Here is a 27,695-nt window from a genome sequence, read left to right on the forward strand (position 1 = left end):
GGGTTAGCATTTCTGATGCAATCTGTGATGAGTTTTTGCTTAGCTGGTTTAGAATCTTGTTTATATGTACAATTCCCCATAGGTCGACATGCATTTTGTAATTTAAAAAAAAACCGCACTATTTCAAAACCGCATAAAAAAAAGCCGCATAAAAACAGAACCTACTGTATTAGATATATTTAATGAGCAGTCAAACAAAATGCAAAGCTAATATTATTGAAATTGGTGAACCGGTTAATTTAATTGACATCGCATGAAAAAACTAGCTGTCAGTTTAATAAATTTACTTTTAGGTGATTTATATGGCACTCAGCAAAAATATAAAATTTAACATGTTGCCGCAAATATTGAACCACATAAGCTACACTTCATGCTGACATTTAATATTTTTTGAGGAATTTTTGATCAACACTTTGCGACGAAACCCCATATTGGCAACACTGCAATTGAGACGAGCGAATTTTTTTCCAGTTCATGTGAATTGAAGTTTTTCAATGCGTTTTGTTATAACACAAAGAAAAATAAGTTTTCTAACTTAAACTAAAAACCGAATTAATTTTCTGTGTGACTATACGCGATTAAAATTATTATAATTTGCACGGTGATTTCAGGACAAGGAGAAATCGGCGTTTATAAAAGCCATATAAAGGAGCACAAACATACAGGCTAAATAAAAAAAATACAAATGTCGGAGAACAAAGACGAGACTTTGGCGACTTTTCAGGTAGCCAAAAACATTTTCGATTTGATAATAAAGAAACTTGATGTCAAACTATATAGTTAATTAAAAAGTGGTGAAGTACTTCAACATTTTAATATATAGAAATATACGAGTGCACGAGTATATACATAAAATATTTATGTGGCTTTAGCGATCAGACGGATATTACTATCCTACCGCCTGCTTATTATTTAAATGACTGTGGCTGTGCGCTCAGTTGAAAATATGTCATGAATGGAGCATTCTGAAAAGGCTCGACGAATTTTCTTTTAAGTTAGAAGCGTACTTTAATCCACTATAAGCAAGGAATTAAATAAAGATCAAACATATGAAAAAACGTGCAGGAGTTCACATTGTTAAATATATCATATGCAATGTCTTTAAAAATAAATATTTGATTTTAAATTTCAAACAATAATTTTTGAATTGTAGAGCATTACTGGAATAGACGATGTTGGAGAAGCATTTTCACATTTGGAGCAAACCAACTGGGACCTCATGGTAAGAAGAAACATTTTATTAATATCACCTTACTTTTAACGATCATAATTTTAGACCGCTTTACAAAGAGTCATACCCCAGGATGATGCACCGTCACACGGAAGAAACTCCACTTCAGCGTTTGGAGCAGACATATCGGGTTTCTCAGCAACAACAGCGCTTAACGATTTGTCCACAAACGCGGGGTCTTCTAATTGTCGCCAGTGGAACGCTAATAGTGCTTCCAATATTGGTTTAGCAGGTATGTCTACAATATACCTTTACTTCTTTTGATGTAATATTGTCACATGATGTGTACTGCCAAAAATTATTTGAAAATAACGCATTTGGTAAGAAAAGAGGTTGTCTGTAAGGTCGGTTTACTGACGGTAGTTTAACGTGTCAACGTCATAAAAAATACTGATGGAACGGTTGCATTTTTCAAAAGAAAATTTTAATTTTATTTGTTTGATAGATATTTTGTATGGATATAGAGAAGGAGGTAAATGGTATCGCAATTGAATTGATCAAGTTACATTTACACAAACGTGTAAAATTACGAAACATCAAATTCATGAAAAATATGTTCAATTTCGATTGTGCATCAGATGTTAATAAGTCAACAATACTAAGAGGAACCATCATCGATTTGACTTTTTCAAGACACATTACACTCGAAACTACTACTACTTTTCCTATGATCGTCCTATTCTCAACAGAGAAATGGTTCATTACCAAGCACACAGGAAGGATATATATATATATGCGCATATACATCGTTCCGCGCTCTCGCTTGCAGTTCAAACAAGCCTCTGATGACTGGAGCCTTTAAAGCGCTTTCTATATTTTTGGTTTTTAAAGATATTTCAGTATTTAACATTGAACGACGACCTTTCTTACATGGCTATCGTTACAAAAACGTAGAAAGTTCTAGCAAAAATTGTCTACTTGATATTATTTACATTTATTGCATTTGTCATTAATTTTTTCACAATAAATATTGTAATTTGGTATATTTTAGCTTCCACTTCTGCAGACGCGGAAATAATTGATCTCACGTCCGACATTGACTTGGACCCTGCAAGACATAATGATGTGAAAACTTTGGTGCTGAACATACACTACAACGAATCAGTATATACAATTCGTCTGCCATCAATTGCCACAATAGGTATGTTACGTAAATTGATACTGATAAAATGTTTATTTGGATGTACCATAAATAAAGAAATTATTGCGACCTGTAAAATCCGGTACTTAGAAAATAAAAAATAAAATATACATATATAGTGCTAGCGTCAAAAGAAAGTTTACGATACATATTGTCAAGTTTTGACTATTTATTTATTTATTATTGTTCTTTTTTATTTCAATTTTTTTACAAAAATATGTTTCATACTTTGCATAAAATTTGCAAATTTGCATCAAAATTTCCAACTTTTTACTCAGAAATTTTAAATAAAATCCGGGTATACAGGTTTCAGCTGATTGAAATAATGTTTTATTTTTTTATTTTTTTTTTTTATTTTTATTTTTTTTATTTTTTTTTTTATTTTTTTTTTTTTATTTTTTTTGTTGGACGGTGTTGGGTGTTTTTTTCCATATCAAAAAAAGGTCAAGCATGCGTTAAATGGAGAAAATGCACAAGACCGCCCGAAAACGAAAGTTCTCAAAAATCAATGCAATTTTTGGCCTTGTTGAAACTTGTATTTTGCCAAATCAATTAGCTAATAAACTGCATACCTAGATTTTATCTCAATATTCTGAGTAGAGATTTTTAAATTTTGATGAAAATTTTCTGATTTTATGTATGCATACATTTGCATGTCGCATAAACCATTTTCCAACGCTTTCCCTAAGCAAATGCAAAGGTAATACTATACACGTTTTAAATTATGCTTTTAGAACAACTTAAATTGAAAATAGCGGAAGAAACAAACGTACCGATTTGCCGGCAAGCTATTCGAGGTTGGCCCCCGGCGAAACTGCAAGAAGCTCGAAAAATAACTGCGCAGTTATGTAATTTAGATTTGGGTCCAGAAAACGACCTCATTTTACACAATTTAAGCGAAGAAGGCTACGTAGATACAGAAAAGTAAGACGTGCTTATTAACTCATTAGTGTAATGACTATCAAATCTATTAATAGTGAGGAAATTGCACAGCGGCTACGTGACATGTTTAATCTGACCATAGTTGAGCAACCCAGCGGAAAAACAATAACGTTACCGTTTCTTGGCAGCACCACCATTTTGGAGGTGAAGACAAAGGTGTATTATGTCAATAATATAAATGTGCGTGATCAGGAGTGGGAAGGCTGGCCCTCTAACTGTAGTGACAACTTAACTTTAGCCGTAAGTTACAGACTCCACTGTCACTAATCATATTCACTCAAATTAATTAATGAAAATTATTAAGAATTGTCAAGCTTTATTTCTAAAAACGTTTGAGTTTTTTAATTCCTAACGCATTTATTTTAGCAATCTGGCATTGGTTTGTCTCACAATTTCACACTTCGTAATGCAAATGAAAGAAATATGGATATCGTTGGATTATGTAATAACATAAATGCCAGCAAGTAAGTCGGACATTGGAAAGTACGACAACAGTATCATTAACCCACTTTTCCTTTCCAGTAATACCAACGAGACTGACGACGACAACAGCTTAGATGACGAGGACGCCTATGATCCACTACAAGACGAACAGCCTGTTCCACCACGTAGCAGGCACTTAAGTACGTAACTTTAGAATAAACAATAAGTGAACTTTCAATAGGCATATCTTTTTGGAAGTCAACCATGTCAGTTAGAAATCAGATATACTAACTTGACCTTTATCAACAGTTCCCAATAACATTGGAAATGAATGCGCTGGTTCAATAGAGTTTTTCGACAACTACCGTGAACGTTTCGGTGACCCACACCCCGTATTTTATGTTGGCAGTTTAGAAGATGCGATTAGAGAAGCTTGCCACAAGCCGGCGCGTGAAGTAATAAGAGACATATTAACATTCATAAATACTATTATACCAAATGTCTCATTTCCTTGATAAAATAGCGAAAACTACTTGCAATTTATTTGCATCACGGTGATAGCATTCTCACAAATGTATTCTGTGATCAGGTAATGAAAAACGAGAGAATCATAGAAGCATTTGCACAAAACTTTATACTCTACGGATGGGACTTAACATTTGAAACCAACAGAAATATGTTAGTGAGAATCAATTCCAAAGTTGATAGCTTGAGTTGGAAAATGTTTGATATATCCGATCTAATTGTGTTTCAGGTTTTTATCTTCGGTCACTGCCTGTGTGAGCAATACAGCATCCATAACGATTAGTACAAAACCAGTAGATAAGCTGCCTTCGATATTAATTATTGGTAAAAGTCGGCTCTCCGGAAGATCTTCGTGCGAAGTGCTTTCTGTCGTAGATGGTAATTGACTTTAAGGTGTACACCCAATTGCATTTTGTAATTAATATATTTGTCTTTTGTAGGAAATTCTGATTTAAATACATTTTTATCGCGCCTTATGGATGCAGTAGAAATGTACAAATTACAGTTGAAAGACGAAATACGCGAGGAAGATGAACGAGCTGAACGTGATCAAGTCAAGGCTGAGCAGGATTTGGCCTATCGTGAAACGTTGGAAGCTGATATGGCGAAGGAAGCCGCCAAGCGGCAAAAAGAAGCAGCGATCGCAGCGGAGCGCAAACGATTGGAGTCGGAAAAGGCTGAAGAGGAAGCGAAACGAGAGTCGATACGACTAGTGGTAAGTTAGTTTTTGTATATAGAACACTTAGAATCGTTGTACTCAATTATACCCAATTTTTGCTTAAGGCCCTACAATCACTACCGACAGAACCTTCGGACTCTGAAGCGAATGTTTCTACAATACGTATTCAGAAACCCTCTGGCGAGTTCTTAGAACGAAGATTCTATAAACACAATACACTACAGGTAAAATTTTAAACAAATTAATATCAATCAATACATAGCGGTTTCATATTGGCATATTATGTTTCAGGATATCTTGAATTTTGTAGCCGCAAATAATTATCTCATCGAAGAAAATAAATTAATCCTAATATCTGGCTGGCCACGTAGCGACTTAACGGCCATTGACCCTAACAAAACACTTGAAGAGCTTAAACTGTTTCCACAAGCGAAAGCCGTGCTTGAAGAGCGATGATTTTACTAGTGGCTGGAAAACGCCAATTTACACATCAAACAATGTAACAATAGATTTGTAATAAATATCTGTGGTTCATTGACGGACGGACCAGCGATAAAAAAACCAATATTGATTTCAAATCCTCAAAAAACATATATAGATTAAGGCTTTTCACGTACATGAAAATTAAAAAATAATCATAAAGAAATAAATAATGAACGTATGCATGCATATATGCATGTACACATAAACACGTTCTTGGCTATGTCGCTCTTAGGATTTTGCTTCTGGTGTAACTCTCTGAAAATCATTAAAAAAAAATGGTAAAGTTCTTTTCTATCGTTTATTTATTTTTATTTTATTAATTATTTATATATTCATATATTTTATTTATATGAAGAGTTAAATTTGTTGCAATGCTTACCCATATTCAATTACTATCAGGGACTGTAACTGTTATGCCTTTTTTCAAGAGTCAATAAATAATGAATTATTTTTTGACCCGATACTTTTTCAGTCACAAAAAAAGATAAAATATGGCCGGAAAAATTAAAGTTAAAATTTAACTGTTATTTTTGATTGAAAAAATATTGGTCAAACTATAACAGTTAACTGCTCTTTTTTTTTTTTTAAGTAAAAAAACTAATTATGCATACAGGATTAATAATCCTTGGCTATCTTCTTCTTCTTAATTGGCGCGATAACCGCTAACGCGATTTTCTCGTGCTAACCGGCGCCAGTTGGACACAGTGAAGATAAGTCCTTCTCCACCTGATCTTTCCAACGCAGAGGAGACCTTCCTCTTCCTCTCCTACCACCAGCTGGTACCGCATCGAATACTTTCAAAGCAGGACCGTTCGGACGACATGACACAGCCAGCGTAGCCGCTGATTCTTTATTCGCTGCGCTATGTCTATGCCGTTGTAAAGCTCATACAGCTCATCGTTCCATCGCCTGTGATATTAGCCGTTGCTAACGTGCAAAGGTCTAAAAATGTCATCTCTTGTCATCGTCCACACTTCTGCGCCATACGTTAGGACGGGCATGATGAGAGCCTTGTAGAGTGTTAGTTTTGCTCGTCGAGAGAGGTCTTTACTACTCAATTGTCTTCTTAGTCCAAAGTAGCAGTCATGGCAAGAAAGATCCTCCGTTGGAGTTCAAGGCTGACATTGTTATCGGTGTTAATGCTGGTACCTAAATAAACGAAGTCTCTTACAATCTCGAAATCATAGCTGGCTATACAAATGTAAAATAGACAATTTTTCCGACTGACTTAGAATTGAAAATTCGAAAATAACTACGTTTAACTCGGATGCTATAACGCTCATTATCGATGAGTTTGTTTAATGTTAAAAATGAATAACCAGCCCAAATTAAATTCGGCTATATCCGTTCTCTCAATTCGTGGTTTAAGTTTGTCAGCATTATAGGGTCCAAGCCGAATCTACTAATTAATCAGATTTTCTGCTGACGTCATCTAAAGAGAAGAAAATCATCGCATGAAATTTTCAAGCCATTTGTTTTATTTCCCAAAGGATAATTTACATTATTTGTGTACATTTTAGAATAAGTTCTCAGGGGCGACCAAAGAATTTGGCACAACTTGAATATAAGCGCAGAGGAACTCTACTAAAATAATTCACTGGCCTTATGCGGAGCTAGTTAGCTTCCTTGTAGGAGTGAAAATTAGAGCATTCGTTCTTTGGGGTGCAACTTTCAATTTCTTGCTCAATTTACATACCCGGGTACACGGAACTAAAATTTAAAACGGTTTCATCCGAATTTCACACGATTTTACGACACAGCAGAACTAAATGTTTACTCTCCAATATTTCATTTCTGGTTTACAATTTATTTAAATGGCCAAACAAAACCAAAAAACAAACAATGGTAATGAGGCCAAATGGCTTGCACGCATCAAAAATGCTTAAGGTGGTTCTATCTTACTATAATTTATCATGCAACAATCCATACACTGTCTCTAATAATTCCTATTGTTACTTTAAACATTTCGATTCCACTGGGCTTTTCAAACCTAAAACCAATCAGGTAATTTCTTCGTACAAAATATTTTTATTTGAAATAAATTATCTCAACAATATAAAAGAAATCTCGTGGTAAAACAACTGAAATAATACAACTTCGATATATGTATGTATGTACGTAAAAATGGTAATATCTTATACTAGAAATGCTTTGAGGTACATGCACAAATAATTACTACATAAACAAATCGTTCGAATTAGATCGAACATAGCACTTATACATGTGTACAACGTCTTGTAGACTTGAGCGAATCTGTAGGTATTTAATGTTTGCATTTTGAGTTAGGTTGAACGATCCTTATATGGATCAAATTATTGTTCAGTTGTTGGTAAGTTTATTGAACGTTTCTTCGATAGGTGCCAGCACTACAATTACCACCAATACAACAACGAAAAGTATCAGAACTACAGTGTAGGCTGCTAGAAGTCCCTTGCGAAAAGCGGCATACTGAAACAAGGCAAATCAATGTTAGTCATTTGAATTAATGCGAATTTATAGAATTTGGCAAGCTACCGGTGCGTCCATTTTGCGGTCCATCCTATGACCATTGCGCATACCATGGTGGCCCATGTCGCTCATTTGAAAAGCATTGACTTGCTGCGTATGTTGGCGATCTGAGGAGCATCCGGCAATCTGCATACACAAAAATATCTTAAAATTAAATCAATGTTCCCCGATGCAGGAGGAACGCTAAGACACAACTATCATTGAAATTCACTAAAAAACCTTTGCATAATTGCTTGTCAACTTACTGAGTAAATTAAGTGAACGATTACATGTACCACCACGTATCCTACAAGAATCCAGTCCATCCATTCGGGCAACTCTGCCTTGGTTAACTTAACGGCGAAGAAAATTGTTACAACTATAAATAATAATTTTATAAAATACAAATAAATGTAACTATGCGCTCGTAAGCAAAACATTTGAAATATTACTCGATAAAATGTGGGCCAGATTTCCTCCTAGCCAATGGGTCCAGTTGAAAAGAGGACGGTTTTTGGAATTTGGTGATGGGCGGAAGAGAGCGCCAATTGGTTGAATGAAGCAAATTATGGTCGTTATAGTGCCAAGAATAGCGTGCGGATTACGTTCTGATGACCAGTCTCCAATTTCAACAAAAATAATAATAAAAGCGGCAATTGTCAGTGACCAGGTAGTGACCATACAAGCACGATGCCACTAAAATACATATACATATGCATACATTACGTACATACAGATATTCACAATGTCAAGAAGGAGGTCATACAATAACATAAAAATAATTATTTTTGCTAAATAATGTTTTTCTTCATACAAAATAAAAGTAGGTACATAATATTTTGAGACGTGCCTGAGAAAATGATATCAAAAATATAAACTTGCAGTTTGCAAAAACTTGGTAGCTTGGATATTCTGACTTAAAAAAAAGTGGTTAACAATATTTTTATGCTCTTCTTAACGATAATTCTTAAATTGTTCCGGTAATTTAAAAAACTTTTGCAAATACTTGTGACTTTTTGTTAGTTTTGTCTTTTTCCGAAGAAGTATTTCATTATTAAGTTGGAAAACATGTTTTTTAACGACATACAAATGTGTAATACATCCATTAATTCAAAAAGAAGCGCAAACATATATGCAATTGCTTGCAGTTACGGATCACAACGTCGACAATGAGATTAGTCAATCCTCAGGCCTGATAATACGCCTTTTTACCTTTTGACTAGACCTCAAAATAATGTTTATGATTAAAATAAGTTTTTCACTTATTCAAAAAGAGCAATACAATAACACAATTTTTATAAAAAAATTTGACACTTAGTTAATTCACTATAAAGTTATTATATGAAGTAAAGTCAAAAATTCTAAACTTTCTTTCACTTATTTAGATCAAAGTCTTTCGTTAATCTTAATTTCCTGTGCAATGCAACAGGGCAGACGTGACTATCCGATTTCCACGGTTTCTATAATTTTACATATATTTTCAACGATTGGTTTAACAGAGCGGGCCTCATCTTCAATGTCCATATTACCAGAACAAATGAATTGAAAGTCACCACTTTGCAGATACATCCATTCGATACTGCACTGGGTCCATAGGAACACATTTTTTTTGGCCGGCTGCTCCAATTTTTCATTTTGATCCGAATGTTAATTTTCTTCTTCGTCAACTTTAAATCGCCGTGTATATTTTTTACTTCATCTAATATTTCATACTCGTATAAATTTCGTTTTTCGGAAAGTCTGGCGAACGAAAACTCATAATTATCAAGTCCGAAAAGAATTACTTGATTAATTTAATATTTCACATTGCTCTAATAAATAATAGTAATAATATAAATTTGTATGTTGATAGTATAAATGTAGTTTTCAAGAGCGACTTACAACAAACCATTGATCCTTTCCACATGTCTGTTTGCCAACCCAAGTTTGTTTGAAATAGCGCGCCAACAAAATTCCCAACGACGTTGTGCCGATCCAGGCCACCACCATGAAAGCACCATGTAACCGTAGCAATAGTGTAGACGAACCAGATAAATCCTGAACCACAGCCAAGTTTATCGGGCCAGCAGAGGGCAAACGTCCAATATCGTGATATCCAACACTATTTTCTGTAGAATATAAAACACAATTCGCCAAATTGTATATTCTTAGAAAAAACTTAAAATAATGACTGATTTCCACTAGGACATTTTTATGACATCTATGATATCTAATGAAAACACGTATCATTTCGGGTCATTTCAATTTGAACCACAGCAAAATGTAAAAATGGCAGCATGCTGTCATTTCAAATTAAAATTAAGTCCTCAAAAAGTGCCATTGTGAAAATCAGTACAAGTATCGAACCTTTAAGTCCTGTGCCCGTTGCTAGCAAGAGGTAATATTTGTTATTTAGCAAATCAAATGTTTTGCCTTGCACCTGAGTAATAACCTCTCTACGCACTTTGCAATATATAACCCCATCAATAACGGATGATTGAAGCAAGCGCGCGTTATTTTGAGGCTTAAAGATGCAAATAAAATTGTCGAGTTATCAGGCAGTCAATTACTTTACAATACATGTGCATGTGTATGTATATGCTTACCACGTTGCTTCTGCTGGCACCATAATTAGGTGAACCTGATGTATAGGACGAATATAAATTCACTCGGCCGTTCTGTGGTACACACTCAGTCACCAGATCTTCACCCATTTTAGCATCCTCCGAAAGACCCAGAGCAATATAGGCGGCCCCATCTATAAACGAATGGAAATGGTTAGGTTGTAATTAAAAGGCTGGGTTATATAAGTAAGCTTGGGCCGTGGCATAGACTTTCAATGACAAACTTAAACAAAATTTGGCAACACAATCTCTCTCCTTATGCTAAACGGACAACGAATGGCGACTTTACATAATAGCTTATGTCATGCTTAATAGAAATGCGAGTTTGTACGTGGCTACGATTCAAAAACGTATGAAACTTTTTTCTAATAGCGGTCGTACCTCAGGAGTCCTTCAAGATCATTACCGTCATGTTTTTCGGAGGCGTCGTAGGACAACGTCAAGTCGCACGGCGCACATTAGAGAGCAGAAGAACCACCTAACGTTTTTAAGGAAATTTCGTATTTTGTTTTATAATTTAACTGGCTTATATTTCACCATTTAAAAATAAGTCTGTTAAGAAATCTAAAACCCCAATCTCGGAATTCGATTCGCTCTTTGGAAAGATAAATGAATTCAAGAAACAGTCTTGATTGTAGAAAAGGATTTAATTGTAATTGTGTAAAGCTTCATAATAACTATAATAAATGTTCAATTTCGTTGATGCTCCAAACTTCTAAAATAAAAAAGTAAATTGTCAAAACTGAAAATAAATTCAAATAGCACATACAACCCGCGATAAACGATAGCGCAAAATATTTTGATCATTTTTTTTTTTTGAATGTAAATTACTTTTTTATAAAAGTACAACTAATTGTCTAACAAAATCCATCGAATCTTTTGATCACAATGACACGGTTTTTAAATGGATTGCTAAAAAAAATTTTGGTATGCAGTTTTATAGCTTATTAATATAATTAATATATTATAATGATCTGAGGAGCTTTTCGTGCCCATGAAAGGGCTCCGCTGGCGAAGCAGTGCATGCTTCGTGGAGCACTAAGGAGCGGTTTCAAGTTTCACTTGAGTGACCGGGAAGATCATCAAATCTAGGCGAGATGCCGATAGCAACCTACCTCACACAGATGGGTGGTTTTGGTACTTTCATTTAGAATATAGTGTAAATATTAAGTTAATGATTGCTCTGACCAAATTTCAATATTTTTCAGCAATCAGTTCCCAAGTTATTATGGAAATTGTAAATAATGCTATCATTTCTTAATAAGGAATAAATACTCACTACTTCCCGATTTCATTTCAAATTCATACACATCTCCGCGCACCGTTATCGCAGATAAGGATTTACAGGACTTGTCTTCGATGCAGCCATTCGGAAGACCAAAACAAGTTTTACTACGGCCACATTCGGAGTAAAATGGGTCTTCTGGCGGTGCTGTTGCCGTCGGTGTTTCTGTTTGTGGTGTGTAAATACCACGTGGAGGAGGTGTAGCATAAGGTTGTCGGGTGGTCTGAGGATAAGTGGCGGCATCCTCTCGCCGCACAACCTGCACAGGGCTCGATGGTATTCCGACCCAAAATGAATCGTAGGCTTGAGCTACAGTAGCGCTAAAAGTAAGCATATACGACTATATATGTATGTGTGTACTCGTAAATGTAATCATAAATATTAAAAAGCTACGTATGACATTAAGTTTTAAAGTGAATTTTAGAAGTGGCAGGTGGTTAAATTTTAACATTTATCATGTGGCTTGGTCAAATATTATAATTAAATAAAAAGTAGAAAACAATAAAAAACGTACTTGAAGACAACTTCTCCTAGAAAGTCAACTGGAGACTGCCACTCTAAGCTAACGGACTGCTTTGGTCCCGCATTGGTGTGAGTTGCTGAATTTCCAACTGAGTTCTCACAGTTCATTAGTTTGGCCCGACCGTCTGATGGAGGATTAAATTGTCCAACCTAGAAGCAGAATACAAAATCACTACTTGATTACTTAATTACCTCGTTTAACTACTACAAATCAGACGAGGTAAAATTTTTACTAAATGTCAATTTTGAATTTTGCAAAGCGAATTAAATACTTTATAACTACATTTAACATTTTGATGCAGTGCATTTAAAAGTAACGTAAATGTTTACCTAATTAATTACCTGCATATATGGCATGTCAATAAACCCATTAATAAACCAAAGTTAATAGCACAAATACGTACATACAAACTTATGGTATTTCCCATAGTATCATATGCAGTGTACTTGCTAATGTATGTATGTATGCACATAGTATTTAAATATGTATGTATGAATGTGAATGACTTACAATTTGATGAGGTGCGTTTCGGTTGCGTGCCTGTATCATGAATCCCCCGAAACTTAAGCCAGGTGGAACGCCTACAATGTCCACACGCATCGTTTGGCCCTGACCAATTGCTGACGAAGACGTTTCTATTCGAAATGGCGGTAAAGAACTAGAAGGCGGAATGCCTCCACCGTGAAATGGCAACATTGTGTCGCACACCGTTTCCGGTGCACCTTGAGGTAAACTCATTATTGGTGTCCATGATATCATTTGTATGGCGATTAGTACCACACTAAGCGCCATTGTTTGCCTGCTATTACTGAACATCTTCTAGTTAGCCTATTACTAAAGGACTGTGTCTTAAAATCTGCAAGAAAAAACATACATACATATATCAGTAATCACAAACATACATATATAAATATGCACTCGTACATGCATGTGTATACACATACATATGTATGTATGTAAGAAAATATTTACATAAATTCATTCACTGAGTTTGAAATAAACATTTTTGCAGTATATATCTGTACATATGTAGAAAATATACATACATATATGGGCAAATATACGAGGTTTGTTAATACGTGGCTTTTTTTAAAAAAAATTATTTATTGTGCATCAATATCTTCTTAGACTTCTTCAAGCATTTCTTCTGATCCTCAAAGCACTTCTAGCCCAGTGATGCATTATTCAATCATGGCAAATCTCTGGCCTTCTATGACCCTTCTCAACTTTGTGACTTAAGGTCAATTAGTGGTGCCGTATCCGTAACGGTATGGCCGCAATATTACAGCATTTGTCGATTAGCCATGTCGTAACCATAAACAGCTGATATTGAAGTAGGATTAATCAATGACAACATATGTATTTTGTCGTAAAAACACGGATAATTTTCCACTAAGTCAAATCTAATATTCAATTTTTTATCGCAAATATCAAAACAAATGTAAAGTATTTCACAGCTGCTTACGGTTACGACGAAAAATCAAAATTCAATAGATACATACGGCGGCACCTATGTATAATCGTTTACAGTGACGCCCATATGTTTTGTTGGATTGCATTGTTACGGTTATGGCTACAGTATGGCACCACAAATTGCAGCTTTAGACTTGATTGTTTTTGAGTGTTTTTTAACAAAAAATTCCAACAAGTGTGTATAGGCTGGCATTATCATGCTGTGAAATCCATTACTAGTTATTCCACAATTCCGGGGACTTCAAGGTAATATTCTTTATTGACACTACAACCTTCTGGCAAATACTCACTAAGCGCCACAGTGAACAAAGCGCCAACCTTCACATTTCGCCGAACTTGGCGTCATTTTATTGGAATTGATTCTGCTGACCACTTCCACTGGACTGCCAGGGTTTTGGTTTCGCCATCAGTTATAATCCTTTTGAGCAAATTGACGACCAAAATTGACGTCATTTAACAGCTCCTGACGCTGATGGGGTAGCTTCAGTCATAATACGTGTAACCTAACTTTTATATCTGGCAAAACCAAACTAAAATTTCAAAAAGCCGTCAACATATTTTGGGGCTTGTGCACCAACATAACAAATCAAAAAACTCGAAATTGGAATTAACATAGCCGCCTTTTTTGGATAAACCTCGTATATGTTGTTGAACCTGGAAGTATGTATATTATTGTACCTATATGGGACTAAAGCAGTCTAAAAGATCAGTCAAGTCGGTCGCCAGAATTTAAATAAATACTCATACATACATGTGCATATACATAACTTATATTTGGTCAAAGGTATATTTTATGTGCAAAAGTAGTCACAAACGAAGTCTCCAAATACCATTTTTTACAATAGTTGACATTTTTTCAGTGCTCAAAAGCTGCGGCTTACAATTACTCACCATATACGCATACATACATACATATTTACCCTATAAATCGCTACATAATTTAATCCCACAAGATCGTGATCTAATCGCGATTACCTTGAAAATTTTTTTGCTGAGGTATTGAAGTTTATTCAAGATCAAATAGTATACAATTTCGCATACTTCCAATCACTTTAGCGTCCAATGAATTGAAATGTTAATGAATTAAAAAGCATTTACTCGTTTCTACATATTTTATAAATTCGAAAGTACATAGTATGGTTGTATGTCGATTGGTCGTAGTAAAAATTGTATACAAGCACAAGCAACAACAAAATATTCATTAGCGCAATTACGAGTAAAGTTGGCCACTTCAACTTATATGTACCCTGCAGAAAAATATTGGGCCAGTTCAGAGATACTATGGAGTATGTAGCTATAGTATCTCTGAACTAGAGCGAGATACTGTAGTAGATTGGAAGAGTTGAGGCTCGAGTTTGCCCTAGCAGCGCTGCTGAATCTTCTAATTATAGTATTATGTTTATCAAGTTGAAAAGTGAGGTAAACAAATTACGTTTCTCTCACACAACGTCTCTCTCTCTCTCTTTTGACAGTAGTTTGTTTCTCCTCGCACTATGTTATTAGTTAGTTTGAGTCATCGTGGCGGATAAGTAGTGGAATGGATGTGCATTTAATAAATTTTTAAATCATATATAGTAAAAACAAAAATGAAATTTGTTAAAACAAAACAACAATAATAAATTTAAATGTCATGTTAATATTTTCTTTATTGAAACTGAGACATAAGAGTAAGTAAGATTTCTCTTGTCACGTGAAAATGCGTAGATGGTTGAAAGCATTTCGATTGGAATAGAGAAAGATTCAATACCGCCTCTAAGCAGCTAGTTTGGCACAACTTCTATTCTAGATCGATTTACGAAAAGAGTCTTTATAATATGATAGAATTCAGTTAGAGTTAAAGCTGACTAAAGGGAGGTGTGCTAAGGTGAGGCTGAATATGAATCCAGTAAACACGACCATCGTAACATTCCCAGTAAAATATAGACTTCAAAATCTTGAACTAATTTACTTAGATGGAATTGTGATAAAAATTCAAAGCGAAGTAAAATTCTTGACCAAAAGTCGCTATGGGAGACACACATAGAAGCGATGGCTAGAAAGGCTATTTGATTATTCAATGTAGGGAAAAGTTGAGGATGTACACCAAAATTACTGCGGTACATCTGCATGGCTATAGTCAAACCTATGATTTCCTACAGGGCATTAGAATGAGAGAATTTCCCGACGAGGCAAATAGTAATAAACACACTAACAAAATTGCAAAGGTTTGCGTATGTACGCATAACATAGCTATCGTTACTGATATCCAGACAGCAATCAAGCTAACATCAAAATTGACGCCGGAATGTCTTGACGTCTGTGAGCTCTAGCGCTAGGAACAAAATGGCAAATAAATTAGACAAGAAAGTGGCGGCCTACCCATGTATCGGCTCATAACCATTTTATGGCTTAGAAAAGGGTAATTTCTCCTCTCTTAATGGGGAAGTAGAGAAATGCCAAAATAATATATTAGGACAATCTACCGGACTTATCGCAATCAAAGTTAATAATAGGCAGCTTTAACCTAAAATAATTTAAAGACTGTATGGGATTAAATAGGAATTATTTTAGAAGCATCACAGAAATCCTAACAGGGCCTTGTAGAATGAATTATCGTCTTACTAAACTGGGAATATTCTTGCAGATTCTGTAGGGAGGAAGATAAAACTGCTAAATATGTGCTGTCATCGTGCCCGCACTGATGCATAAGCTGCGCAAACACCAGGACAAACTTATTTTACCAGTGGAGAAAATACTCAATAAAATAAGGCAAATACTAAAATTAATGGAGGGAGTTGGGCTCAGAGAAGTAATCTGGATCCGTGAATGGGACACAATAGATCTTTCAGATCGTAGTGCTAAATCCCCTCATAATAATAATAACAAATAATAATGTACACATACATACAGGGTTGGCCATCTTAAACTGACCCATGTGATTATTAAAAAAATATGGAAAAAGAAACATTTTTTTGTGTTTAATTGTGAAAAACATTTAATTTAGTTCAAGGAGATTCGTTTACATCACTTTTTGAATATGATATCGCGCAAGTGGTCGCCCTTAGCTCGTATAGCGTAATGTGCCCGTTTTTCGGCGTTTTCCATAGTTTTGGCCAGCGTCTCGGCCGATATGGCGGCTATTTCCCGTCGGATATTGGCCTTAAGTGCGCCTAGTGTCTTTGGCTTGTTGACATAAACCTTAGATTTCAAATTACAGTAAAAAGTTATAGGGTTACTCAATGGGTCAGTTTAATATGGCCAACCCTGTACATACAGGGTGGCTGATGAAAGCCGCTACCAAAAAAAAATTGAATAACTTTTTTTCTTTTTAAGTTATCTGTTCCATTTTTTGTTTTAATTTGCAGATTGATCTTTAAAATTTATTAAAATGGATAACTGGGACACGCAAACAAGAATTTGGATAGTCCGCCGCTATCACGCACGTAGTTTTGGTACAGAGAGAGTACAGGCGGATGTTTGGCGGCGATCCCCCGAGCAGATGGACCATAATGAGACTGGTGAATAATTTTGCTGAGCAAGGAACAGTCGCAAGAAGGCCTTATCATCGAAACCCACCAGTTCGGACGGAGGAAACGATCGCTGCTGTAGCTGCAGCTATACAAAGCAATCCAAGGGTTTCAACAAGAAGCTTATCTGCTCAACTTGGTGTCAGCCGACAGTCTTTGCAAACAATAATGCACAAAGATTTAGACTTATTTCCCTACAAAATTCAAATGGTTAACAAACTGAATGCAGCAGACTTTCCGATTCGCTTGGAATTTGCCAGAAGATCCTGCAAATGGTGTAAGAAGACCAAAACATGTTAAATTGCCTTTTCATGTCTGATGAGGCCCATTTCGATTTAAACGGCAATGTGAACAAACAAAATTGTCGAATATGGAGTACTTCTAACCCACAGATACTCCACGAGACGGAATTGCATCCTCTTCGCGTGACAGTGTGGTGTGCGGTTTCTTCACGCTGTATTGTCCGGCCTTATTTTTTTGAAGAAAATGGTCACACCGTTACGGTTACTGGAGACCGTTATTTGAAAATGCTGAAAGAATTTTTCTATCCAGTACTACGCCGAAAGAGAATTCCTTTCAACTCTGTGTGGTTTCAACAAGATGGGGCAACGTCTCACATAGCCCAGACTGTTATGACAGAGTTGCGACGAAAATTTCCCAATAAACTGATTTCAAGAAACTCCGAATTTCGTTGGCCCCCCAGGTCGCCTGACCTTACTGCACCTGACTTTTTCTTGTGGGGTTTATGTAAACAAGAAGTTTATAAAACAAAGCCAACAAATTTGGATGAACTAAAACAATCCATTCGGGCAACAATTGCGGCTATTCCTGTCGCAACTCTCAAAGCAGCAGTGAACAACTTTTTACTAAGATGCCGCACTTGTGTCAACGAGCATGGGGGGCATTTAAATTCAATTATTTTTAAAACTAGTTAAGCTACATTTAATAAAATTTAATGACCTTCAACTTGAAAAAAAAAATAAATGAAATTCATGCACTAAAAAAAAAGTTATTTGAGTTTCTTAATGTAGCAAAATTCATCAGCCACCCTGTATATAATATGAATGATAAATATATGTACATACTTATAACTGGCACTTACACCCTTTATTGGGTGTAAAAAAGCTTCTCATAAAAAATATCTACTGTTTGGATTCGGCTTAAACTGTAGGTCCCTCCATTTGTGGAAAAACAAGACGCACAATACAAACACGAGCAGCAGCTCGGCCAAACACCCAACAAAAGTGTATGGCCAATTATTTATTTAGGCTGCCGAGGCTGTAGCGTTTGTATGGACTATCCAATAATAACATTTTTCCAATGCATTTATTGCTTATTTTTTGTAAAATTGTGTTATTTTTTAACAATATAAAATTAATTTAACCATTTTTGTGTGAAAGTCATAACATGTCTTTTTAATAATTTACTGTACAAATTACAAAATGAACTTTTTTTGTTTTTGTATAAAAAATAAGAGTTATTCAAAAATTAAAAAGCTTTTATAACTTCCATAGCAATTGGGATTTTCATGGTTTCCCTTGAAAAAGTGGATCTCGGTTTCGATTTTGCCCAAAAAATGCGATCGTTCGTAAGTAGAAGAATGTATGCATACATCCACACATACCTATAGAATATTTGTGTACTTTACTAATTTTATCGATTTGTAGTTCTGTGAAAAAGGTTGCGTGATTGCTTCAATTATGAATTCTTTGACCGCATTTGCATAAGGTAAACTTATGCAAATGGGCAACATGCATACATACTTACAAATATATGTGGGTATGTGCCCATGGTAGCTTTAAAGTGTGTCCATTTGTATACGTGTATTAGCACGCATTTGGTTAAAACGTTAAGGTACTCGTAAAAAGATTAAGAGTTCTTTTCTTTATTGAGGTATAAAAGATTAATTTAAAAAATATATACTTTTCCCCCTCAATATAAATACAATAAAACATTTATATGAGCGTGCGTGCATACTTAGGTAAGGCTAAATTAAAAATGTTTCCTAGCGTTTTTTAACACCAAACTGCCTTCAGAGATTTCTGTTGAGAATATATTTCATTTTGCAAGAAAAATACAAGTACATAAATAGAACTAGGCGCAAGTTACCATGATCTGTCAAGATTGTTAAGTATAACAGTATTTGTTTACTATTACGTGCATTAGCGTATTATTCCTTTACACGTCGTACGTCTATATGAGCACAAGATTTTGCACTCGAAAAATACAGCCAAACTTAAGGCACAATACGAGATCAAATAATTACATTCTCATGATTTCAGAAATAAAATACAATAAACAAATATACTCGTACATAAGCATATATGTACGTACGTATGCATGGGTGGGGTAGTGGTATGTAGTTTATTTGCATGGCGTCATTTTGAACAGGTGTTAAATGTACCATATTTTGTGCTATTTTTCTCTGTCAATGCCGCCAAACTGAATTAGCCCATACAGCACGTCAATATGTACCACGGAATACACCGGAGAATGTACTCAAACACATATATATGTTTAAATGTGTATACATATATGTAAAGCTAGCGAGAGCAGAAAACTCTCGAGCAAGCCGAGATCGACCAACGCTGTGACAACGATCGCAGTTATAGCAGACTTGGAGAAGTGAGAAAAAGTTCAAAACCAGTTTATTGAAAAGTTTATATGTGAACTTTTCACATGCGTGCATATGTATGTAAATACTTGCTTAATCATTTTTTCTTAAAAAGTAACACTCATTGGATTTTTCTCATGACTAATCCTTTTTAAACACGAACAGCTATTCTGGCATTACCGTAGGGAACAATACCGACCGTTTGCACCAAAAGCCCCGATGTACGTACATTGTATATAGGTATATGTACATGTGGCAATGCAATCCGAATCCAAATATACTTGCAAATACCCCTCTTACACACTCTGTATGCTTAAAGGCTCGGGCGTGGTAAAACTTCTTTGTGTACAAAAACTCTGAAAATGTTAGTTTTAAGTTTAGCTGAATTTATACATACACATTGATGTATGTTTACATGTACATCAAATTCACTTTATATTTGTTTTTAGTGTATATGGAGCATATTTTTAAACACAAAACTTTTCTTATAGAAAGTAGTCCACCTCTCCAAATAACTGATAATTGAACGCGAGTTAAAACATTTCGATGTATGGAAAAATGTGCATATGTTAATCATAAAACGACGAAATATTTACGTTACGCACCTTCAAGTGCTTTATTGAATATATGTTTGTCAGTTTTCAAGTTCTGTGCTTTTTAACTGGCTCATCCACTCGCGACGAGAAACCGCCTCAAACTGAAGACAACTCCAAGTTGCCCGACCCGCTTAGACTGAAAAATTAACCGCAAATCAAACTTGCTTGTGAATCCGACTGTATGAATGTCGTTGTCGTGTTAATGTTAACTTGTTTTAGCGTGTTCTTACTAACGAAAATTATGCACGAGTAATTAATACGTACTTTATGTACAACAAATTACAAAAAATATTTAATTAGACCTACACACTCATATTTTAATTTCAGAATATCTAAAAGAAATGCTGACTCTTTTTTGCTATCACCAGCAGCTTATGCATCAGCTCATACATGAATTGTTATTTTTATGGACAAAGAACATATTTAATATTTTCCTTTTTTTGCATTTATGTTTTTGAAAAACATTTTATAGTACAGGGTGCGCCATCCTTTATGTTGGTATGAAAATATTGAATAACTTGGAAAAAAAACAACTGATTTGTATAAGTGATTTATTTTTCTTTGGTTTGGTTATTTACAATTTATTAAAACTATCAATCAAATGGCCACCTTTATTAGCAATCACAAACTACGATCTTTTTCCTGCGATTGTCATCACCTTGCCAAGCATTTCGAGTTTATAGCGTCGTTTTCGCATTGTTTCGGTAGAAAGCGATCCATGGTTGAAATTGTTCTTAATTCACATATCGAAAACATACATATATGTTGAAGTCGATCGGTTGGTAAATGACAAAGTTATTCAGCGTTTACATACCAACATAAAAGTTGGTGCACCCTGTATATAAATTATTAACATATTCATCCGAATGTATCCACTCTTTGTAGTACAAATGTATTTCCTTTTAAATATTGAATAACGAGTTGAATAATTGCATGCAAAGTTTTTAGATAAGAGTAGCTGCATATGCAGCACAAAAGACCTTAAGACAAACTGCAAGAGAGCAATGACCTAAAGGACCAACAATTTTTTTTTAGAAAAACCAACAAATTTCTTGGTAAAATATTGTTTTATATCCTTACCGTTAATTAACTCATCAATACGTTTAACCTGTTTTTATCAGATGGCGTACTTAACCGATGCATTGGTGCCTGTATTATTTTACAACCGACCTACAAAAGAATACTAGATATTTTAGCGAATTACGTGGAAACCAAACACACAAATACTCGTAAGCCACTGAAGTTGACATAAGCGGTTTGAATAAAGCGTGACCTGCTCAATAGTGCTAAACAAACGACACTTCTGTGAATGGCCGCAGGGAAGTACTTGAGAGAATTCAGGGATTAGGAATTCAGGAAGAACTACAATGACGCCAGTGTTGTGAGGTAACTATGTATTTATATGTAAATTATAGGGGAATTCCAGGTCAGTTGCGAAAGAACGCGACTATTACGAGTGTATAACTCGCGATAATCGGATGTGCTTTACGTAACGCTTTTACGTTTGGGTCTACTTTGCAGGAAAGCATATTTGTATACGGTATTACCACTTATGGGGCAGGCAACTCGACCTGGCTTACTCGAATTTCAAAACGGATTCAAACACCGTGAGAGACTGTCGCTCAATAAATGGTGCTTCAGCCCGATATCTGGTGCTGTTCTAAGCAGTACTGTTCGCAAACAGACCAAGAATTAGCACCTCATAGTCCAAGATGTCATGCGTCACTGTGCGCATTGGCTTGCGGCTAGAAGTCACCCGTCAGACAGGTACAATTCACGCCTGAGAAGGCACTCTGATCCGAGGAATCTTCCGACTTCAAAACGGCAAAGGGTAGTTGGAGATATGGCAAACCTCCAACTTTGATGCTTCATGGACACTGCGGCGGCTTGGATGATTCTAGAAGGGCTGGGCCGAGTGGGTTCAAATGGAGCACAAAACTCCTGAGGTAGCTCTCTTACTAGGAGGGCAATGACTCCAACGTGCTCAAGAGTAAGAGGAAAAGTACAGTAACCTGTACCAGTACCTGTAACCGCATGCCGCGCCGAAAGGGAATACGGCCGAACAGGCAGGGCTATACCAATCGCGCTGACATTTGAGCGAAAAAGCGGAAAACGAACACCGCAAACACCCAGCTCCAAACGACAACGTGACAACTTGCCACCTCTTTTAGTAGGGCCTACGGATCGACAGGATAGGTTTGGCTTCAGGCAAGTGGCGGATTTTTTAATGTAAAGAATACTAAAATTATTGAATATGCTTTCAGTTAAAGAACTCATTACTCACCCAGCACTAGCTGAACCAATAGAGAAAATTAAACCCAAAATACACTGCAGCACTCAGGAAAGCTGCTCATAATTCTCTTTACAGGTACAAACTCCAAATACACGTCAATAAACGCAACCAGATCTTTAGAAAAAGGTTTAGTTGCTGGAGGCCCTGACTCCTACTTTTTGGGAGGTGCCCAGTCGACAATGTCTCTTTCGCCACCCGTTAAATCCGCCACCGCTTCAGCTTTGTCACCAGAAGGCCCCGAGACTAAAAGCTGCCGGTAAGAAAGAAACAAAACCGAAACTATGCTATCCAACGATTTCAACTATCTGGAAGCCTAAACAGCTAAAGCTTCAGCCTCCCCGCTGTATATGAAGTTCCTCCTGACAAGTCACTGGTCAGCATACCAGTCTACCATTCTAACTAAGCAAAAGCTGATGAAGTGGCTCGACACAAGAAGAAATGAGCTCGACAGTAAGATCGAGTTCAGTCTGTGGCTCTCAGACGTCATCGAGTGCCTGAGAAAATGACTCCACAGTAGCCCAGATCAACCTATATTGTGCCATAGCGACCACGGCCGTCATATCGTGTAGGTCAGCTTGTAAGATCCTGATATAATACTAGCTCAAGAGCCGTTGACCTACAGGGTCATCAATAATAGCAGAAACAAGGTAATATGGTACTATCGCAGAAGAGATCCAGAGCGTGTTTATTACTTAATAAATACGAGTATTAATTACTTTTGCATTATTGAGCTCCTGCCGCAGTCCAAGCAAGGCAGAAGGTGGACGAAGCCTTTAGCTAACTTCAACATATATTTATTTATATATCTTTATTAAATATATAGTTCAGTGTACATATATTGAATGTAATAAAATTAAGGGATACAACTATGTTCATGAACGCAGCTAAATTAAAATCAGTTGGAAAACGCACGACGTCACTTTTCAAGAGCGCACAAAATGATGCTTGTTTTTTTACCAGTATGCAACATTTTGAGAAAAGAACACAATCCTATGAATATGCTGAGGAAGGACCATGAAAATTTGACAGCCTGACGAAGGAAAAAATAAATTGAAACATTATTACGAAACAAGAAAACGCTATTAGTGAAAGCTATGTAGTTGCCCAGAATAATTTCTATGCCTTCAGGGGGAAGCGATGGTATTTATTTTCCAATCACTTCCTTTCTTGACGCAAACTAAACGACTCGATTTGGCTATAATTTCGAAGATATTTAATCTACAAATGCAGCTTCCGTTTCGAGAAGATGGGAATACATAAAAGGAGTTATAATTTAGATTATAATACGTTCACATATAAGTAGATTATCTAGTTTTTCGAGTTTAACTCCCAATCCGTAATGAAAAAGCAAGATTTCCCATACAAAATTTCTCTCCCAAAATCTGAGATTATAAAATAATCCAGATAATAACCTTACTCTTTGACATACAACCCTGTATTTTTGTGTAATAGATCATTATTTTTACAATTGTAAAGATACCAAAAACACCGAAATATTCCACCAAAATAATTTCTATGAAGAAAAACCTTTCACAAAAATATTTACAGCTGATTGCCAGTTTTGCAGGTAATCTGCCATATGTGAACAGGTAGATTCATTTTGTGGATTTATTGGTAATCAATGCATATGTGAACTTTTACTTTTACGCAAACTTTATGACTTATGGTGACCCCACCTGTTAAAAATGTAATAGATTTTAGGTGTTTCTTTTCGTTGGCAATGCTAAGCTAAATGTCATTTGTGTGTGACTAAAAATTTATAAAGATCACGACATCGCTGCACTGGACCAAATATTTACTTCATAATTGCATTTTTGACTTGAATACACAAAAATTTCCTAAATAATAAGTAACTATGTTCTGGCATAGAATAATGTGTGTATTTTTGGCACTTACGGCTAGTGTCGCCTATGGGGAATTGGTGATTGGCCAGGACGATCTCATCGAGGAGCTTGCGGGTCTTTTCACGATAGAAGGGAAAATATTTTCACCAGAGACGCAAAACAAAGGCCAATCCGAAACTTCGTTATCCATCAATGGCGGAGAATACAAGGGGTTTTTGAGGGATGATGGCACATTTATCGTAAGCAGTGTACCGTCTGGAAGTTATGTTTTAGAAGTACACAATCCGGACTACTATTATGAGCCTATTCGTGTAGAAATTAACCCGAAAGGTAAATTCCGTGCTAGGAAGGTAAATTATATACAGCCTTCGCAGATCATACAAGTGCCATACCCATTGAAAATGAAGGCATTAACCCGCTTTAAATACTTCCAGACACGTGAGCAATGGAAGGTGAAAAACCTAAAATTACTTAAACTGGATTCATGATTATTAATTACATATTTTTTTTTAAACAGATAACGGATTTCTTATTCAGCCCAATGGTTTTAATGATGGTGTTACCCCTTTTGGTAATGCTTGTTCTACCAAAGATGATCAATGATCCAGAAACAAAGAAGGAAATTGAGAATATTCAATTCCCGAAAGTAAGTGAAATATTTTTTGATATTTATTAACATATACAAAATATCTATTCACATAGGTGAGCAACGAGATGCCAGAAATCAGCGAAATGATTACATCATTTTTCTCAGGTGGTAAGCCACCAGAAAAAGAAAAGAAACCAATTTCATCAAAACAAAACAAAAAACGTAATTAATACGAAATATCTTTTAGTGCTTATACTCGTATAAGCACTGGTTTTATTACTGATCTAAATAAAGGAGTTAGTAGAAATTAGTTTAATTTTTTATTTGAGAAATCCTATAGTATTACGACGTTTGGATCCCACCCGCTGCTCTTCAACATTTAATGCTTTCACCAATTCGTTGTTCAAGTCATCAGCCGCAGATAAACCCAGAAGTACGCAATTATGCATGGTATCCTTATGTAATGATCCTTCCCCTATTGTATGGACATTCGACATATAACCTACAATATTGCATTGTAAATAAATAAAATCACGTATATGGAATGGCTGACTTCCTAAAAGCCACTGCAATTTTCTAGTACCAATATGATACTTTGCATCATAAATTCTGCGATAAGCAATTTGGGTTTGCATCAGACTTTTTTGTTTAGGAGCATTTGACTTTAAACTTATGCAGAGTAGCTGACGTTTAGGAAGTCACCCAATATTTCCACTTCCTCACTTTTGCCATTTCTTTTTGAAACACCGACTACAACGCTGGCAATACTGCATTCTTCCTCTTCTGCCGAAGGGTCTACTACACAGGAATCTCCAATTTTGCACACTGTCACCAAAATAGGCAAATTTTCAATTTGAATCCGAGTACAATCATAAGGATCATCTGATATTATTAAGTCAGCTTCACCGGCATCCATAAGTGCTGCCGTCACACGTGGTATCTTCGTGTTAAACAAAGCTGCCTTTGCCGCCAAGGACACTGCATCAAATAAATTCCCCCCGCACTCTAAGATCTAGAATAATAAAAATCATTTGGCTCTTTTCGTGTAAACTATTGCACTCCAATATACCAAAATGTCTACGAAAAGCTTCCAGCATTGTTGGCCAGGTAGAATACAAAGAAATTTCAAATCGAAAGCCTTTGGGGACTCGTACGCATTTGTTAAAGTATCTGCCAATTCTAAAGCTAATTCCTCCCCTCCGCGTCCTTCAAACTCCGGAGCCGCATTTGCTGAACTTCAAATAAAAATCATTTCAATTCAATACAAATAGCATGTTTTAGTGCCTTACCAATCAACAAAAAACTCAATTTTTCCCTGGTCCGGAGTTAAGTAATTTGGCTTATCAATTTCAGTCTTAATACCAACCAACACATCGGTATTGGCTAGACGCAACCTGGCTGAACCGCTGGCATTGCTCACCAAATCAGTTTCCAGTTCCATGGGCCGATAATCACGTCGCGAGCGTCCATCGCACCGAAAATCTTCCTGCAAGCCCGCAGAATAAAATTACTCTTATAATTCTGTTCGATAACTTTACCTCCACGCCGTGTAATATAAAAGTTTTCTCCGCTTCACTTAAAGAAATGTTAGCCATATTTACGCTTAAAGTTCTTAACCACGACGAATTAGCAATTAATAATTAAACAGTGTTGTGTCAAGTTTTCAGCTGCAATATTTCAAATTTCAATACCCAATACTTGCTATTCGGTACTCGATATTTGTCTTTCGTCTTTCATTGTTTTCGTCTTTAAGTACGTTCACATATGCAGTAATTAGCAATAAATCCACAAAATTGATTAACCCGTTCACATACGGCAAAATTGACAATCAACTGTCAATACTGCTTTGAAAGGTTTTTCATCCAATGCGCCTAGTTTTGTAGTTGTGAAATTGAAGTACCGTTAATATTATCCAACGCAGTGCATGGGTTACTTAGTTCAAGGTAAATAAACTGAGACGACTAATTAGAAACAGTTGTTCAATGGAAGCATATTCGGCAAGTTGTGTTATTTTAATAGTAATATAATCGACTTTTTGGTGTGTATATATTATATTTTAAATTGGTTATTTAAAAGCAACTAAAATATTCGTCTTCAAGATGTGTAATGGGAAAAAGCAGCAGCTGTACACCTGCCCTGCGGAGCTCCATTTTTGACCTTCGTAAAGACGGAAAGTCGTACAGTGAAATTTCTAAGCAAGTCAAATGCTCAAAAAAAAATGGTTTTTAATGCCTTAAAGCATATCCAACTTTTTAAGACTTTTGACAATGTTTCACGTAAGAAAAGGCCGCGGAAAACTTCAGCAGAAATTGGCCACAAGATAGCAATCATCTCCAAAAGAGACCCAAAAAAGACTTCCACTGACATCCAACGGGAAATTCAGGATCAATATAATTTCGAAATATCCAAGAGGACAATTGCTCGGCGTCTGGTCGAATCTGGACTGCATGGCAGAGCA

General features: G+C 35.8%; 4 protein-coding genes across 7 annotated transcripts; 2 read left to right on the forward strand and 2 right to left on the reverse strand.

Annotated features, from left to right (window-relative positions):
• The first annotated feature begins 426 nt into the window (after positions 1–426).
• LOC129245516 (FAS-associated factor 1) lies at positions 427–5,655 on the forward strand. Its single transcript, XM_054883712.1, has 14 exons — positions 427–724; positions 1,154–1,222; positions 1,277–1,463; positions 2,223–2,372; positions 3,107–3,296; positions 3,350–3,554; positions 3,681–3,778; positions 3,837–3,937; positions 4,047–4,192; positions 4,261–4,415; positions 4,492–4,640; positions 4,703–4,977; positions 5,046–5,165; positions 5,233–5,655. Exons 1-14 carry the CDS (start codon positions 686–688, stop codon positions 5,395–5,397), a joined length of 2,049 nt encoding a protein of 682 aa, XP_054739687.1. The 5' UTR covers positions 427–685; the 3' UTR covers positions 5,398–5,655.
• Positions 5,656–7,429: 1,774 nt separating this feature from the next.
• Positions 7,430–20,655, reverse strand: LOC129245261 (putative ferric-chelate reductase 1 homolog). 4 transcript variants are annotated; one of them, XM_054883333.1, is made up of 11 exons: positions 20,521–20,655; positions 12,833–13,178; positions 12,314–12,471; positions 11,794–12,119; positions 10,497–10,648; positions 10,258–10,414; positions 9,793–10,019; positions 8,364–8,607; positions 8,178–8,290; positions 7,939–8,058; positions 7,430–7,872 (listed from the first exon to the last, which is right to left on the reverse strand). In XM_054883333.1, the coding sequence occupies exons 2-11, from the start codon at positions 13,136–13,138 to the stop codon at positions 7,744–7,746; spliced, it is 1,932 nt and encodes a 643-aa protein (XP_054739308.1). In that variant the 5' UTR covers positions 13,139–13,178; positions 20,521–20,655; the 3' UTR covers positions 7,430–7,743. The 4 variants fall into 4 exon arrangements, with proteins under 4 accessions (XP_054739308.1, XP_054739305.1, XP_054739306.1 ...); XM_054883330.1 differs by having other exon boundaries at positions 7,939–8,076; XM_054883331.1 differs by lacking the exon at positions 20,521–20,655 and adding an exon at positions 20,313–20,497 and having other exon boundaries at positions 7,939–8,076.
• A 3,887-nt stretch (positions 20,656–24,542) lies between these two features.
• On the forward strand, positions 24,543–25,547 carry LOC129245557 (ER membrane protein complex subunit 7 homolog). Its single transcript, XM_054883774.1, has 3 exons — positions 24,543–25,100; positions 25,166–25,294; positions 25,351–25,547. The coding sequence occupies exons 1-3, from the start codon at positions 24,660–24,662 to the stop codon at positions 25,465–25,467; spliced, it is 687 nt and encodes a 228-aa protein (XP_054739749.1). The 5' UTR covers positions 24,543–24,659; the 3' UTR covers positions 25,468–25,547.
• LOC129245556 (exosome complex component RRP42) lies at positions 25,464–26,973 on the reverse strand. The gene is made up of 5 exons (XM_054883773.1): positions 26,776–26,973; positions 26,527–26,723; positions 26,307–26,472; positions 25,961–26,249; positions 25,464–25,739 (listed from the first exon to the last, which is right to left on the reverse strand). Exons 1-5 carry the CDS (start codon positions 26,830–26,832, stop codon positions 25,558–25,560), a joined length of 891 nt encoding a protein of 296 aa, XP_054739748.1. The 5' UTR covers positions 26,833–26,973; the 3' UTR covers positions 25,464–25,557.
• Between the last annotated feature and the right edge of the window lie 722 nt (positions 26,974–27,695).

The sequence above is a fragment of the Anastrepha obliqua genome, chromosome 4, assembly GCF_027943255.1.
Source record: "Anastrepha obliqua isolate idAnaObli1 chromosome 4, idAnaObli1_1.0, whole genome shotgun sequence".
NCBI lineage: Eukaryota > Metazoa > Arthropoda > Insecta > Diptera > Tephritidae > Anastrepha > Anastrepha obliqua.